The sequence below is a fragment of the Euprymna scolopes genome, chromosome 22, assembly GCF_053919585.1.
Source record: "Euprymna scolopes isolate OS-2025 chromosome 22, ASM5391958v1, whole genome shotgun sequence".
Classification (NCBI taxonomy): Eukaryota; Metazoa; Mollusca; class Cephalopoda; order Sepiida; family Sepiolidae; genus Euprymna; species Euprymna scolopes.
The window spans coordinates 116,984,753-117,001,918 of record NC_136503.1 but is presented as its reverse complement, the minus strand read 5'-3'; the positions used below and the strand labels follow the sequence as shown (position 1 = coordinate 117,001,918).

At 34.4% G+C, this 17,166-nt stretch overlaps 1 protein-coding gene across 1 annotated transcript in view; it reads right to left on the bottom strand.

The window, feature by feature from the left end:
* Nucleotides 1-17,166, bottom strand: part of LOC145243682 (integrator complex subunit 13-like) — a 1,170,185-nt gene that overhangs the window by 95,531 nt on the left and 1,057,488 nt on the right. Inside the window, exons 11-13 of the mRNA XM_080106736.1 lie at nucleotides 15,434-15,518; nucleotides 12,641-12,717; nucleotides 1,727-1,884 (exon numbers count right to left, since the gene is read on the bottom strand). Coding sequence (XP_079962862.1) covers nucleotides 1,727-1,884; nucleotides 12,641-12,717; nucleotides 15,434-15,518 — 320 coding nt within the window. The remainder of the gene's footprint in view (nucleotides 1-1,726; nucleotides 1,885-12,640; nucleotides 12,718-15,433; nucleotides 15,519-17,166) is intronic.

Sequence of the window (17,166 nt, the reverse complement as noted above, 5' to 3'; positions counted from 1 at the left end):
TTACATGAAATTGAACTAAGTATAACACAGATTTGGACCTCTTATTCCTAGCAAGTGCATACAAAAATTCGTAATGACTACTTTATTACTTTAGGAGTAAATCCTGGATACATAAGCATATACACATTCATAGAAAAAAATAAATATATATATATATATATATATATATATATATATCGGTAAAAAAAAATTTAATTAAAGCTAAACTATGAACTTCTACGCTATGGCAACGTTACCAAAGTTTTTGTCACATTCAAAATAGGTAGATACGATAGTTATACGAAAAATAAAGTAAAAAAAAGTGAAGTAAAAAAAAAAATACGCTTACAAAAAATATTAACGATCAAAGTTTTTTTTTAAATAAAAACAGCCAGACGCCATTTTCCAGTCTTTAGAGTAAGGCAGACGAAGTGAGAGAGAGAGTGAGAGTGAGAGATAGAGTGAGAGCGAGAGAGAAAGATGTCTAGAAAGATTCGACAGGGGGAGGGTCAACAACGCATGTGTCAGATGATGTCATGACCTGATTTACTTTAAATAGTTGATAAACCGAACAAACTTTATATACTCCGCTTTAGCGCAGGTAGTTAAGGCCTTGGTTCATTATCTAAACGTTTTGGGTTCGAATCGTGGTGTGAGATGTTTTTTTTTTTCGATTTTTTAAATTTAAATATTGAACTCTGTATTATTTAAACCATTTTTCACGTAACGTTCGTTCGTTTGCCTTACTTTATATTTTTTATGTTTTACCCCCCCCCCCCGCTTAATTAAAATGTTTTGTTTTCTTACTTCGCTTATAACAATGCTTACATCGTCATTGTCGTCGTAACGCTCGATGACTTTCAAACATCTTTCACTTCTGGCTGGCCGATTTTATTTTCAAACTTCACCTCAGGGGTTCGGCTTCGATCCTACCCCCCCCCCCGGGCTTCTTTTTTATTTAACACCACACACCCCTACAAAAACCCGGGCAACGCCGGGTACCCCTCGCTAGTTATAAAATAAAGATGATGATTTCTTTATTCATCTGTCGGCCAATTGATGATGTCCGGGATTTAAGCTTGTATATCTACAAGGTCTACTCTTCTCCCCCTTCGCCTCTAAAGGTATCAGCTTCTAGTCTCTAACTGACTATTACTGTGACTGTGATTGTTTGATTATTCTCAAATTATTCTTCAAAACCTCGTCATTATATTGAGAAACCGCATTTGTTTATGACGTCAGAGGCCTGCTTTCAACTAACGTAACTTTATTACGTTTCAATTCATCTGTGCCCTTGCACATGTATTTACACACCTCTGATAAGCAAAAAAAATCCGTAAATTAAATTGTATCAGTAACCTATTTTTAATTTATAAACTCGCATTGTCCATTCTTTTAACTGACATATTTAATATCCAGTTATTTCTAAAAGAATGGACAATTGGTCTTTTTCTGACATAAATATTTTTTAGTTATTTCTAAAAGAATTAACAATCGACTGCATTCCTAGGATTTCAATTATCCATTATCTTTTTACACTTGTCTACAGGGTTCGATTCTATCCTTTTCCTAATATCATTTTCACTTATTTAGTCTGCCTTTTTACTTACAAGAGAAGGGGACAGCCTTTCTTATGTAACAATAATGGATGACAGTTTTAAGTGTAGAACGGTAGCAGGTTCAGCTATCAGTAGAAAGCCAAGGAAAAAATGATATGAATAAATGTGAAAGATAAATCTCTACTGACCTTTTTGGTCCTTTTCCTCTGGAACCAACAACTGTTGTTGGAAATGCTTCGTTTCGGCTCTCCATGCCAACAATGTTGAAAATGGTATTGCGGCATTCCATAACTTCATCTTCGTCAAGTTTTTCTTTCATTATTAAAGTAGGAATTGGCTCGATTTGCTAGAATTAAGAAATAAAAATAAAAAGCAATTTAATTCTTTGAAATTTCATAGTGATGTAGAATCTTTTTGCAAATATTAATTGGAGCACAGAGAGGAGCAGGTGTCAATGCGATTGCAAAAGTAAGGAATGAATGGGGTAAGTTCAGGTAACTTCTACCATTATGAAATAGCAGAGCATTACCATGGTGAACCATTGGAAAAGTTTATCAGGAATGTGTATGCAATGTGATGGTGCATGGATATAAAACCAAACCAGTTAAGGTTGAGGACATGCGTTGCATGAAGAGAAATGACATAATGAATGTGATACAATTCTTAAAGACAAACTTAAATCTGGTGATCTCAAAGGAAGATTTAGTCTAGACAGAATAGGATCATATGTACAGAAGACTTTGATGGTATGGTCATATTGAAAATTTGGTTATCTTCAAATTCAATGTCAACAAATTTGTATCCGATAAGTGATTATCAGTTCACAATTGATCGTTTTTTATTTATTATTTTTCTTTTTTATTGGAATTCTTTGAGATGAGTAATTAGTATATTTATTTATTTGCGGGCTGTTATCCTCATCTTCATAGTTGTTGTCTGGAGCTCATGGCAAAGTGGATAGGGGCATTGATTCTCTATGGTTCCAAGTGAGTATTGTCTGAAGGTAGCAGTTTCAATCTTACCCAAAACCGGCCAGAGGTTTAGTTGGCCTAAACGTGGTGAGATAACTACTGGGGATACAGTTATGAGGGTCAGCATTCCTATCCCTTTGCAGTTAATCACCTGAAGAAGGCCAGAGGATGAGTTAAACAATTATGATCATTTTTGTTCTATAATTTTCAGTACGCAATTACTTCCATTTCATTAAGCTTTTTCCTTAAGTGGTTTTTGGCCTGAATAAGTGGTGATCAAATAGAAAAATATTAAGTAGTGTGTAAACGTAATTACACCTTATGTGGTAATGAATCGAAAATCAAATATTGAACTTTAAAATGATTTCAAATGACTCCACATCTCTGAAGTTGTAAGTCAAAGTTAAGAGTAAGTCATTTTTGCAGGAATCAATTTTTTTTTTAAGCTAACTTCCCATCTTTGCCATTATGTCTACATAGACATCAAGATTTGATCATTTTCTGAGGACGAGAAGGAACACTTGGTATTCCCAAATATTTATCCATTTGATACTAAGCTCAACATCGCTTGACTTCAATGATCTAATGAAAACTAATGATTATGCTTTATTTAATTAGATTTTTAAATGTTTTTAAATGCCTTTTGACTAAAATCAAAGTGTAGTATCTGTTCTGTCCTTAGTTGTTGAAAGCAATTTTTTTCTTTTTGTCTCCTTTTTGGAAACCTGAGTCCTCCTTACATTAAAAACCAAGCTCGTATTTAACTATTCTCGTGGGGTAGCAATTAAATAGGGATACCCCACCTCTAGAGTGCTGAGTCGGAGTTAGGAGTTGGTAATTTCTGCAGGAGTCGCATGTTTGTAAGTCGATTCCCCATCATTGCCATTACGAATATCAAAACATCAAGTGTTAAGAAGTTTCAGAGGAGGAGGAGGAGCAAAAGCCATTTGCTTTTATCAAAGAGATGTGCATCGTCAGTCAATTATTGAAACGTGCGGAGAATTTTTTCTCTTCTTTTTGAGCAAAGTGCAAACAGATTATCAAAGATAGAAAAGCACAAGAACAATTTTGTCTTTCTGTATCAATTGATGTCAGCTTCATATGACACAGAATTGTAGCACTTTGCTTAGATTTACTTAGATTAGAATCAATTAAGAAGAATACCCCACTCCACTCTCTCTCTCGATTGCTTAGCCGACACACTGCAAAGACTTAACAAAGAATGCTCCTCAATTTTGACCATTTCATAATGTAGACTTGCTCGAATTTATCTTCAAATCCGAACATTTGCATTGACAATTTGGATTATTCACTCCACTATTTTCATCCTGATATTCACTTTTCCAGTGTATAATGGGTTTCAGTTTGAACTTCTGCATATGTTCCTAACTTCAAAAAGATGCACCTGAAAAATGTCAGAGGTCACATTGGCCAAAACGTTGTGAATGTCAGTAAGATAAGAATAGTCCAAGTAACAAAAATTATCAACCTCCCTATCATCATCATCATCATCTTAACATGTTACATGCTGATATATGTTGGACAGTTTCAAGAAATTGACTTCCAAACTAACTTATCTCTGGCCAGGTCTTTATTTATTCTTTTTTTTCCTCAGGTCCATTTTTAACACTTTCTCTTATGTTTTCCTTTGCTCTCACCTATGAACAGAACCTGCTATCTCAACTGTTCTACATCTACTAACCCAAGAACTCTCATCATTTCAATGTGACCATACCATTCAAGTCTACTCTTCTGCACGCATCTCCCTATACAGTTGAGATTTAATCTCCCTTTGAGATCAACATAACTAAGCCTGCCATTTCTATTGACATTGTTTCTATTAGCAAAAATATTTAACCATAAAAAAGGAGAAGGTAATCGATTGAATCATTAGTTCGGTTGCTTTGTTTTACGGCATATCAACCCTTTTTGTGTTATTTAATGCTGAATCCAGTTATTTTGGAAATAGTATTCATGTTGCATCCAGTTATTTTGTAGGTTTTTATTTTTCAAGCTTTATGTATTTTTGTAGTGCTTGATTTGGTTGCTTTATAGTGGATTTTATCGTTTTTGTTCTCTGCCCTGTCAAACATGAATGAGTTTTGCAATGGCAAAGGGTTACAGTATTAATGTTTGGTACATTTTAAGCTAGGAATCCAGTCAGGAAGTGGGGTGATAGACAGAAAAAGAAAAAAATGGGAAGAAGGAAAAGGGGGGAAAAGGGGGAGTTGTTTTTGTAATGGATCTTGCAGAACATAATTAAGTTTTGTAAAAAGAAGTAGAAAAATAAAAAGTATCAATGTTAGGTGCATTTCGTCTCAAGAAGCCAATATCTTCAGACAGCTTGATTTGGTAGCACCAGGATTGAATCATAACCACAGAACAGATACTATACCTTTTTCTTCTTTTGGATGAGAGCTAGTATACTATCTGTTCTATAGTTATGATATCTGCCCAGATATTACATTCCTCTTTTTGGGGGGATGGTGAGTATAGTGTAGTATATGTTTGTTTGTTTGTTCATTATTATACAATTCTGTAAGGCATAAAATGATAAAAAATATCAGTTAATTCAAATGATAATCTAGGAATCTTTTTAAACAACATTATAACAAGTCATGCCTTATTTCAATTCATTTCAGCAGCAAGTCATTAAAACGATGACATGCATTCAAACAAACAAAAAAACAAGCAAACTGCAAGAGCAACATACTGACTATATAGATAGGGTTAGGGTTAGGGTTAGGGTTATATAGATAGGTAATACGTAAGAAATCTGTAATTAATAAAATGGACACTTTTTATGGGAATATTGCAATCAATTTTCTAAGCAAAGAAGAAATCATAAAGTGCAGCAAACCATGTAAAAAGACAAGATATTGCATATATTGTTTGAATGTTTAAACCTGGATATGACAGACATCATCATAACATCCTATGGCAGACTATTCCAAGGAGCAGACACATGGCCAGAGAATGTTGTCTTTCGTTTCTTGAAATGAAAGCAATAATGATTTATCCTCTGTGGGTGACACAGAGACTGCAACTAGGCATTAAGGTGAAAAACTACTCTAGAGATAGATTTACATTTCTGCTGCATGCCAGAATTAGGTTCTCTCACATCCTTCGCTACTCAAGTGAAGACAGATTTAGTCTTTGAAGTCGTTCTTTGTGGGTCAGCATGGAGAATCCCAGCAATATCCTGGTTGGCAACCATTGAACACACTCCAAGAGTAGAATATCCTCTTGAAGACATGGATTTGTTGCGTGAATGCTATACTCAAGAATGTACACGGATCATGTATGGCAGATAGTAAGCTTAGAGAGTTTCTCCGGATCAGATAGAGAACCCACTTGGCTTTGTTTGCCATCTCAATACAGTGATATCTTGGTTTCAAGGAGTTGTCCACAACTGCACCAAGGTCCTGTGTATATCAAATACGATGGGGAAAAAAATTTTAACGACAACAACGTGGACCCAAAATATTTGGATACGACTTTGAATTTATTGAAAGCACATGGCCAGTATAACTGTAAATACAAGATATTCATTTAACAAGAGAATCTTTATTTGTCTGCAAAATATCATCTTTCACCAAACATGTTGATCTTTTTAACTACTGAAGCAGAAAGTTCATTTCATTAATTAGTATCAGTAGAGCAGAATTTGCACGATTTTTTTTTTTTTTTTTTTTTTACTACAATTAGTATCAGTAGAGCAGAATGTCCCTTTCATGAATTAATATAGGCTAGACAAAAACAGGAATAAATTGCACAGATTTAAAAAAATTGTATTTCATCATCGAATAATCATATAAAATATCGTTTAAATCAGTGAAATTTAAAAAAGAAAGAACATGTCTTAAAATAAATATTATGAAAAAAAGAAAAAAACGTATCAATCGGTATGAAATAAGCAACTAAAACATCTCAAAATTGAAGTAGGGTATAAAAATTTTTTTTTCAAATTTATTTCAGACAACGAACAGTGTCTGACTTGCTATTTGCTTTCTCCCTTGTCCTAAACACTCAAAATGGCTTTCTTTGGTAATTTTTTTTATTACTTGTTAACTTTTGCATAATAGGATAGATATTTTTATAGATTTACAAATAAATGTACATTGGTCTTTATTATAGAATGGAGAATTTACTCATTTTCACAACTGCCATGTTGCACTATGTTATTTAAAACAAAAACGTAATTCCAAAATGTGTAAGCAATGAAAAAGTAATCTTTTCAAATTCAATCATGATGATGATGATGAGGAATAAAGATAATTTAGCAGCCAAGATCCAGTCAAAAAACATGAAGGGGAGATTAAACAGATAACACAAATACAAACTTGCACACATTGCAGTGTAAAATGTACACTGCTACATGACAGTGAAATTTTGACCATCTATGCCAGGCAAGAAATGTGTCTGCATACCTATTTAAGAAGGACTTACTGCAAGATTTTGGCAATGAATTAAAGAGAAAAAAAATAGGGTTGTATTCACATCATTTGAATACTTCAGACTACTGTTCTCATCTTGAGTGCCATTTTCACGTGAAACAACACTCAAGATGAGAACAGTAGTCTGAAGAATCCAAAAAATATGAATAAACAACATATAGGAATATGACATCGAATTTGAATAGTTCTGATATTCCATTGTTCAAATTTTTAGGTTTACTTTAGTGGATGCCTAATCCGTGCACATTTAAATCTATTCTATTCAGTAGTCCACATTTAAATCTATTAATAGTCCACATTTAAATCTATTAGTAGTGCACATTTAAATCTAAATTCAGTAGTGCACATTTAAATCTATTCTATTCAGTAGTCCATTTGAAAATTACTCTTTTGGTAGAAATTATACGTATATTTCTTAAACAGTTAGGATTACTGCTTAAATTGATAAGGATCAGGGTCTAAACTCACATGTTTTTTTAGATCAATTACTGCAAACCACATGTAATGTAGCACCAAATTCCTTTGCTCATTCTTGTGTTTCTTGATTTTTATTTTGTTTGTTTTCTATTATCCGTTTGATTATTCTGCTCTTTGATTTCCACTTCATGTCTCTTGACCGGATGTTGATCAAACTACGATTTCACTTTCATCCTCATCTTACACTTGTTCTGCTTCTCTTTCTCCCCTTCCTATTTCTCCTGATCATCATCAGAAAGTAGTATTGCATATCAAAGTAAACATTTTGGATATCATGAAAACTATATGATCTTACATAATTAATCTACTTTTTAAATTTTAGTACTATTTCAGTACATAGTCTACGTTTCTACTGCTGCGTAAGTGTATTTACTGTAGCTGTCTGTGACAGTCTACTCGGCAAAAGAAGGCAAGTCATTGCATTGTTAAAATCTTTTAAGGTTAAAATCAATTCAATGCAATTTCTAATAAAAAAAAAAACAAGTGTTAATTTAAATTTTAATTCGCATGAGGAATGTTACTGTTGTTTTAATAGACTGACACCAATTATATATAATTTTACTGCAGACAGGATATAGTTGAGGTTAGTGTTCAAGCTCACATATTTTTGGGAGATCAATATTGCCATATAAACTAACGCAGCATCAACTTTTCTCCCTCTTTCTTCGCTTGCTTTTATTTTGTGTCTGAGTTTTGTATTTGTACCATTTAATCACTCTGCTCTTTGATCTCCTCCCCCATCTCCTGGTCGGATGTTGACTTAACCGTTGAATTGTCTTAATTTCGCTTATAGTCATCATCATCATAATTATCATCCAAAACAGTATTGCGTATTCATTTTGAAAGTAGCATTTCCTTTCTTAAAAACAAGATCAGAGATAAGATTTTAACCTGATGCCTATATGACTTCCACAACGATAAAAAAGTTCAAAAAAAGACAAAAAAGTTCAAAAAAAGAAAAAAGAGAGAAGAAAAACAAGAAGAAAAAAATTGTTAGGATGTGTCCTTTTAATCTGCGCGTTTTGCAATGAAAAAAGTATTTGAAAATAGAATGTGACAACGAATCGACCAACTGGCAGGTCCTCTTATAGTGTGATGTGTTGGCATTTTTTATTTTATGCATGACATCATCATCATTGGTTTAATGTCTGTTTTACATGCTGGCATGCATTTTTTTTCTCTTTTACATAGGAGTCACCACTTATCAATGCCTGGAAACCACTCGAGAATAAGGGTTAATAAGTGGTCAGTGGTCAGTGGGATAATATCGTAGTAATGGTTAGTAATGGTTACTAATGGAAATTTGGTAAATTGGATTACTTAAGAACTTGTTTATGTTGGACTTGAAGACAACTATATTGTAGTCAGCTGGAAAGCAGGAAAATGGAAGAGAGTTCCACAGGCATGAAGTTCTAAGAAAGAAGCTTTGTTCATGGAATTTATGTTTGGGTACAAATAAAGAGTGGGGGAAATTATTGATAGTGGTTTCAGCTAGACTAGTGTTTTTCGTGAAAGTCAGGACAGGGGGGACCATAGATTGGAGCTCAGATAAGCACGTGCCATGAAAATAACGATAAAGCAGAGACAGGCTCGCAACATCTCTTCTGTGAGAAAGAGGTTGCAAGAAAGAGAAAAGGGGATCCACCACTAGGTTACAAAGTCTATTTTGAACTCTATCAAGGCAGGATAAGATCTTTCTAGCAGCAACAGTACTCCATCCTTGGACGTACTTGGCTCTTATAGAATCGTAGAGAATTGCATCGGCAGTGAGATATCTACTAGAGCGGTAAAATGATCCCACCGTTTTTCCAGCAACCTTGACAATGGATTTGCTGTACGTGATTCATTTCAGATCAGGAATGAAGGTCAGACCTAGCAGCTTATAAAAACATGGAGCTTCTCCAAAACGAGTGCCATTCATTTCAATTGGTGCCAGATGGGGATCAGAGCGTTGATGAGGTAAAGATAGAAGCTTGTTTTAGATGCATTAAAAGTAACCAGCCACCTCTTTCCCCATTGTACCACATGCTCAAGACCAAAGAAGAGAGAATCAGAGTCATTTACAGACTTTAAAGTGTTGCCATAGATGGTAGTATCATGAGCATAAATGTCTACGAATGATCTTAGATGTGATTTGGGAAATCACTGATGTAAATCAGGAAGAGAGTTGGGCCTAGGATTGACCCCTGAGGGACTCCAGCATTAATACTGTGAGCTTCTGACTTCTGCCCATCAACCATTACTCTTATAAACCTATTGGAGAGAAATGATTTAATAATTGAGCAGACATTTCCAGCTATACCGTAGTTGGAGAGCTTTTGGAGTAGACCTTTATGCCATACGCTATCAAAGGCTTTTAATATGTCAAGAGCAATTGCCCTAGAAAGGAAGCCTCCATCAAGAGATTCACTAATCCTATGAGATATAACTGTTAGCACATCTGCCTTAGATCTAGCAGAATGGAAACCATATTGCATGTCCTAATGTTATTTTTGCTAGGGTGGTTGACTACTACTCTATTTAACACAGATTCCAGCAACTTACTCAAGACGCACAGGAAACTTATTGATATGTACTGAGAGGGTGATGACCGATCACTTGAATTCATAAATGCTGATGAGGATTTCCAGGGTGTTGGGAGGCAATTCTCCTTAAGGCAACACTTAAACAACTTTTTAAGTATAGGATCTAGTTCTGGCTGAAGTTTTTTCAGCACTATAATTGGGATGCCGTCAGAGCCAGTTGCTTTACTGGAATCAAGGTTTTTGATTAGCTTGAGAACATCATGCACAGATATTTGTAAGTTGCATAGTGTGTTTTTAGACACAGAAGGAAATGGCAGCCTTGATTACATAGGGTAGAATTAGCTGCAAATTTCTTGGCAAAGAGTTTGGCCTAATCGGATGCTGGTCCATTGATGATAGTTGGGATAGAGCACAGGCTTCTGTTCAGCACCCTGTTTGTTATTTGCCAAAACTGGTGGGAACCAAATCGCTGCTCAGCTACTTTGGACTTAATGGACTGAGCATATGTGGCACAATGACGTAGCCCCTTTTAAGGAAGCTGGGCGCTTCTACATTAATAACCCTATATCTAGCTTTTAACCTTGTGCCTGACTTTGTGATGAAGTTAAAAACGTTTCATGCAGGTGTTTTGTGGGTTTGGGAAGGTTAGAGCATGTCGGTTGGGTTTGAATGACATGACATGTTATAAAATTTCACTGGTGTCAGAATAATTCAAGAAAGGTCAGACTTACACGCGGATATCTGAAGTTGGAAAAAATAAAACGCATCTCTCTCTCTCTCCCTCTCTCTCACTGTCTCTCTCTTTCTTTCTCTATTTCTGTCATTCACTCCCTTTCTCTCTCTTTCTTCAATGAAAGAGATAATTGAAATATAATTTGATTGTTGTAAAGACAGTTGAAGCTTGCACCCCATACGCGGGGGATGTGGTGGTTTGGTGTGCATGCAATGGGTCGACTGCATATGATTCCTACTTGTTAACTGTTAAATAAATTATATATTTTTATAAAAATGCCTTTATTTGCTATTTTTGTACAAGTGTTCAATTTCAGCCTGCGGTTCTTCCCATGAATGCGACGATAGCAAGCTGTCTGTGGCAACGCAATAAACATACAAGAAGCGACCCATGACAGACAGTGATAGCCGACGACATATCGGCCCGTTTTTGTTGATGTTTCCAACATGTGCCTATCGTTGGATATCGTTTATTATGTATTATGTTGGAAGCCATGGAAAAAGTGATTTCTGTGCGCAATAATAGCAGCACATTCTAGAGAGAACCACGGCTGGCTGTTGGGTTCTTGCAGGAATTTTTTGAAAGGTATACTTACAATTAACCATTCCGTCAGGTCTGATACTATAGAAGATATGTTCTTTTTTAACATGGAATGCAGAGGTAGATGTGATATAAATGTACAAAAGCTATCCCAGTTAGCCATGGAGTATTAATATACTTTACGATGGAGAGGTACGTCTTAGGACTTATTATCTTAACTGATAAAACTGAGTGGTTTGAAGATCCCAGTGGAGACAGAATGGAGAATGAACATAGCTTAGGGCAAATTGTAAGAAAAAGGTCTAGGAAACTTGCATACTGACGGTCAGCATGTTTTATGCTTTTAGAACTGACTTCCAAACTAACCTAATTGAATACTTTTACTTCCACCAGACCAAACGCTCTCATTCATTCTTTTATTATGACCATGCTATCAAAGTCTTCTGTTTTGTACACATCTAGCCATACTGTACTTTACTCTGAGGCTATCAGATCTAAGCTACTGTTTATGACTCACATTACACATCAATCATTATCATATTTTGTTTAACATGTTTTACTTGCTAGAATGCTTTAAACGGCTTTTAGTAAAATAACTTATAAACCAACATATCTCTGGCCAGGTTCTTATTTACCCCTCTTTTTCTCAAGTCCATCTTTATATCGCTTCCTCCTATGTTTTCCCCTGAGAACTGTTCCTGATACCTCAACTGTTTTACATCTAAGCCAAAATCTTTTATCCATAACATAGAAATCTCCTGTTCCCTATACTAAACATAATATAATATAGTCTTCCGCTGAGAGCATCAGATCTAAGCCGCTCTTTAAGATGCATACTAAACATCTGTCAGAATGTTTCTCTCCGAGCAATGCATGTCACAGGTCATGTTTCACTTCCATACACCATTACATTGACATGGTAATGCTCTGCTGGTTAGTAATGGCAGATTCTCTCTTAACTCTTGTAATCACACTAACACAAACCAAAGAAATGCTATTAGAAACTTAAGAATGATAAACCAATGAAAACACAAATTCAAACTCAAGCATGATGGACCAATGAAAATACTATTTGTAACAACCAAGGAAAATGCAAAATAAAAAGTGTAATTTCCAAATGAAAATTTAAAAAAATATGATTTCAAATTCTGTAAATCTATTCATCTATACATATTCGAACAATAAATATTTGGAGATAAAAACCAAAGAAAAAACAGAATGAAAAAGGCAAAGCAGATTACAAATAAACAATAAGATGTAGGTGCAACAGTTTTATTCATGGAAGACACTTGAAACAAGAAACCACTTTTAGTGACAGACAAATGAAGTGTGACAAACCGATGGACAGAAAATCTCATCTGAAAAAAATAATTTTGAAAAAGAAAATGAAAATACTCACAGTTCTCATGTTGAAGATTAATGTGTCACTAATTACCATCGGCCAATACCTTGTCAACTTTTCAAGACGTTTTTTGGCTAGAAGAGAAGAAACGCATTTGTTATGCAATGAAAAATTTACAGCAAATTCAGGAGGCCATTATGATTTTGTTGATAAGAAATTAATCAGCGAGATGTGTCAAGAAGATGAAAAAAAAAGAAACGTCCTTTTCATGTAGGAATAAATAAGTAAAATAAAAGCAGGTTTATTTTAGTAAACTGTTTTCTAACAAATCCGGTTACTTGTGGTACAGCTTTTTTTTTTGTTTGTTTTTGCATTAATGAATTGTCATTTATCAAGGCCCAAATACCACTCAAGGATAAGAGTAAATGAGTTTGACAGTGAAACAACACCATTATAATTGATATCAATAGTTGAAACTGGGCAAAATTTGATTAAGAGAACAGTTCAATAAGAATTTGTTTACACTAGACTTGAAAACGACCATGTTGTAGTTAGGTGAGAAGCAGCCTCGTGGTATTGTCTCCTACAGAGGGCATTTCTAAGAAAGAAACTTTGCTTATGGAAGCTTCTCTTAGTTTTAGGTAAACAGAGGGAGAAACAGGAACTATTGAAAGTGGTTGTAGATCGAGTTTTTGTTTGTAAAATGTTTTATAGGGGAGACCATAGATTAGCACCTGCCATGAAAATAATTATCAGGTAGAGAAAGAGTAATAATGTTTCTTTGTGATAAAGAGCTTGTAGGGAGTAGAAGAGGAATTGGGCACTAAATTTTTAAGCTGCTTTTGTACTCTGTCAAGACAGGAGAGGCTGTTTTGAGCAACACTTTCCCTGACGTGGCAATAGTACTCCATCTTAGGATGTATTTGACTCATAGGAACGAACTCACACACATAGTGCTTTTTATATATAAGTAGATCTGCCTCTGTGTCTGTCCGTCTGTCTCTCTCTCTATATATATATATGAGATATATACACAGATACACACAAAGAGCATTTTATATATATAGGTAGAAACATAAAAGATGTCTATACACATACATGCACTCACACATATATATTAGCAGCGAGAGCCGACGTTGTCCGGGACTGAATGAGGAGCAGCTGATGTTCTACACTTCCAATACTTTTGTCATTGAAATCAGTGAAATTGACCGTTTTTCAATCAAATCCATTGATTGTCTGCTCTAGGTGCATGCAGGAAAAAGCTTAACATAGCTTGTAGTTTACATTAAGATACTGTTGATTTTATAAAATTATTTTATATACTGGCTTGATTAAAGTTTAAAATGCAAACGTCAAAGATCATGGTCTAATTGTGCTCGAAACACAAACATCCATTTTGAATGCGCACCAGTCTTATCAAAGAACCTACTATTTTATATGCCTGTCTGCTTGTGAGGTGATAAAACTTCACAAATGCACTTGAAATGTTCGACTGTATAAGGGTGTTAATTTTGGTTAAAATCAGACTGTTCCTTCTTTTATCGGACTTTTTTGATTTTCAATATTTAACAGAGGCATTCCCAGACACAAAGTACATTTGCATGAATATTTCTAAGAAAATGGTCAAGTCGTTTCGGAGTCCAGAGGAAACTCATTCACACACACATACACAGAGACAAGTTCAGAATATAAATGTAACTGAAAAAAATTGTTCACAATTGTTCGAATTAATGACCAGACAACACTGATAACAGTTAAAACATGAGTACATTTTTAGACACCGTATATATATATATATATATATATATACACACACACATATACATACAAGAGAGGAAGAGAGATAGAAGAGGATCATATTAGATTAAAAAGAAGGAAAAGCAACAATATTCGCTTTTTCCCAGTAAATTGCCAAATTCATTGAAGAAAATCAATTTAAAATTCAATTACAACCTATCAATCTACACAATCAATCATCAAAGAAAAAATACATCTATTCATGCACCGTTAGACGATCAGTTATGGCAAAAATTCAGTAGTGGGTGCAGAAAAATACTTTTAATTGTATTATATATATATATATATATATATATATATATATATATATATATATTTCTAAAAGAGAGACAATTTTCCCCTCTAGAAAAAAACATAGCAATACTAACACATACGTCACATATAAATTCAATATGGTCACACTATCTGCCAATATCTTATGTATATTTTCTGAATATTACCAGTCGATTTTATTCAATATCATAAATTCCTAATATTTCCAAGAAGAGTCACTTCCCTAAATAAGTCATATTTACAATATTTTCTACTCTCACTTTCCACAACAAGACCGGGAATTTTTTATACATTTGCCACATTTTTTATAACCGCACCATCTATGATGGTGAAGTTATATAAAAATTGACAGGTGAATTTTCATATATATATATATATATATATATATATATATATATATATATATATATATATATATATATATATATATCTTGAATGGAAAGCCATGTTCAATTTCAGAAGAGTTTCTGACGGGTAACTATTCTGTACAAGTCCTAGAGATAAAGAATTTTTAGTGGGTAACTGTTCTGTACAGGTCCAGGACTTTATAATTTTTGAGGCAAAGGGCAAAAAATCTTTCTCATCTTGACATGAAAAAAATTATGTGCAGGAATGCTAAAGATTCATTATTTTTATGGAGCAACTCTGGTTTCTGATTGGTTGCCAGCAGAATGTGGCTCCATTTGATAAGTCAGTTCCTATCGCCAGTGTCTATAAGTAGAACCTTCAAATTTTCAATGATAATACCCTGGTTTTCATATAAAAAATATTGCGTACCTCTTTCAATTGGAAGGACATCATCAATTAACGGATTAGCTGAAATAGGCGCCAAACGATTCTCTTTCATGAACTCTCCAAAATCCTGTAAGATAAAAAATATATCTAAAAATGCAGACATGAAAAAAAACCTTGAAAGTTAATAAACTTTTCATAAACGAAAATTGATACTTTACAAAATATGTGGCACAAGTGAAAATTGCATTCCAAGTAAAAACATACTCACATATCATGTAAAAATAAGTAACCTCACCAAAAATTACAAAACAATCATCAAATTGAAGTTCAGTATTTCGCTGATCCACTATGGGTTCTTATTTGGTTCAATGACAAACTGACTTATCTCCCCCTGCTTTACATGATTTCTAAAACATGATAAAACTAGTTTATAATTTTTAATTAAAATTCCATTTAATAATTTTTCATAATTTTACCTGATATGTAATTATATCAAAGAGTTTTCCTGTTATTTTCACTTGTTCCCAATACATGCAGGAGAAAAGCATCAAAGAATATTTTGTTTTTTACTATGGAAATTACTTACGGCTATACTGCTATTCAACTAGCAACAGCAACTGCACCCCCTCCCCCCGCTGAAATCCAACCCTTCCTCAACGTGGTATGGGTGGTAGAAACATATTAGGGTCAAGACTCTCTGGTACATCAGTTGCGAATAAGGCCATGCATGACAAGTGATATTAAGGCAACAGTAAAACAGGTAAAAATCCGAGAGGAGTCAGTGTTAGAACTATTTTTTCATTTTACTTTAGTTTAAATTATCAGAAATCAAAGGGGCACCCTTTCTTGGGGCTAACACTTGATCTCTATATGAAATACATGGATATTTTCAGACGTTGAGTTAGTAAAGTTGCGAATATCATGAATTTCTTGACAAGTTAACTACAGGGTGGCACAAAATTAACCACCCTGATACTAATTTAGATTTCAAAATAGACGGCTCATTTGGAATATTCTGTACATTATAGTATATTTCTTTGTAATCACTTGGTCTTACCAGATTCCAGAACAAGAATTCATCTAGTCTGCTTCTGTATCAAAATTATTGCTGTTATTAGAGCAAACGTCACTTGGATAACATGCAACATTCCACATATAAGCCAGTTTGGGTAGTCATACCAATAGGATCTTATTTGGGATTTGAATGCTATTTTGAATTTGGTCAGGGTTTACTTGTAGAGAGAACCATCCTTGTGCCAGGCTATATCCTGTATAGATAAAGCTTGGACATGAGGATAGTGACTAAGTATTCACATTCACTCTTATATTAGGATCAGACTGTGTGTGGTAAGCAGGCATATCAGGCATGGAACTGCAGATTAATGGGGATAAAATGGTAAGATTGCTTCTGTATGATTCATTTGTGTGTTCTGGGCTAAAGCTTCCTCTACTACACATGCTACAGCTGAGCTTTGCTGCTTTTAGTGGCAAGGGAAAAACCTGCATGTTAATGAATAGTCGTGGCCACTGAAGAGGATTTCATGCAGACCAGACAATCCTGAGGCACAATCTTTGTGAGTTCTATATTGAAGTCGAACTCAGTTAACAACAACAGCAACTGCAGGATTCTTCATAAAATCATTGCTCAAATCAAACTGCATAAAAAAATGCCATACTGTCTATGATCCATGCATCAATGATCGACTCATGTGTAAGATCTATTGAATTGTACTAGAACCTTAAAGCATAATCACATTGACAGACAAGTTCCCATT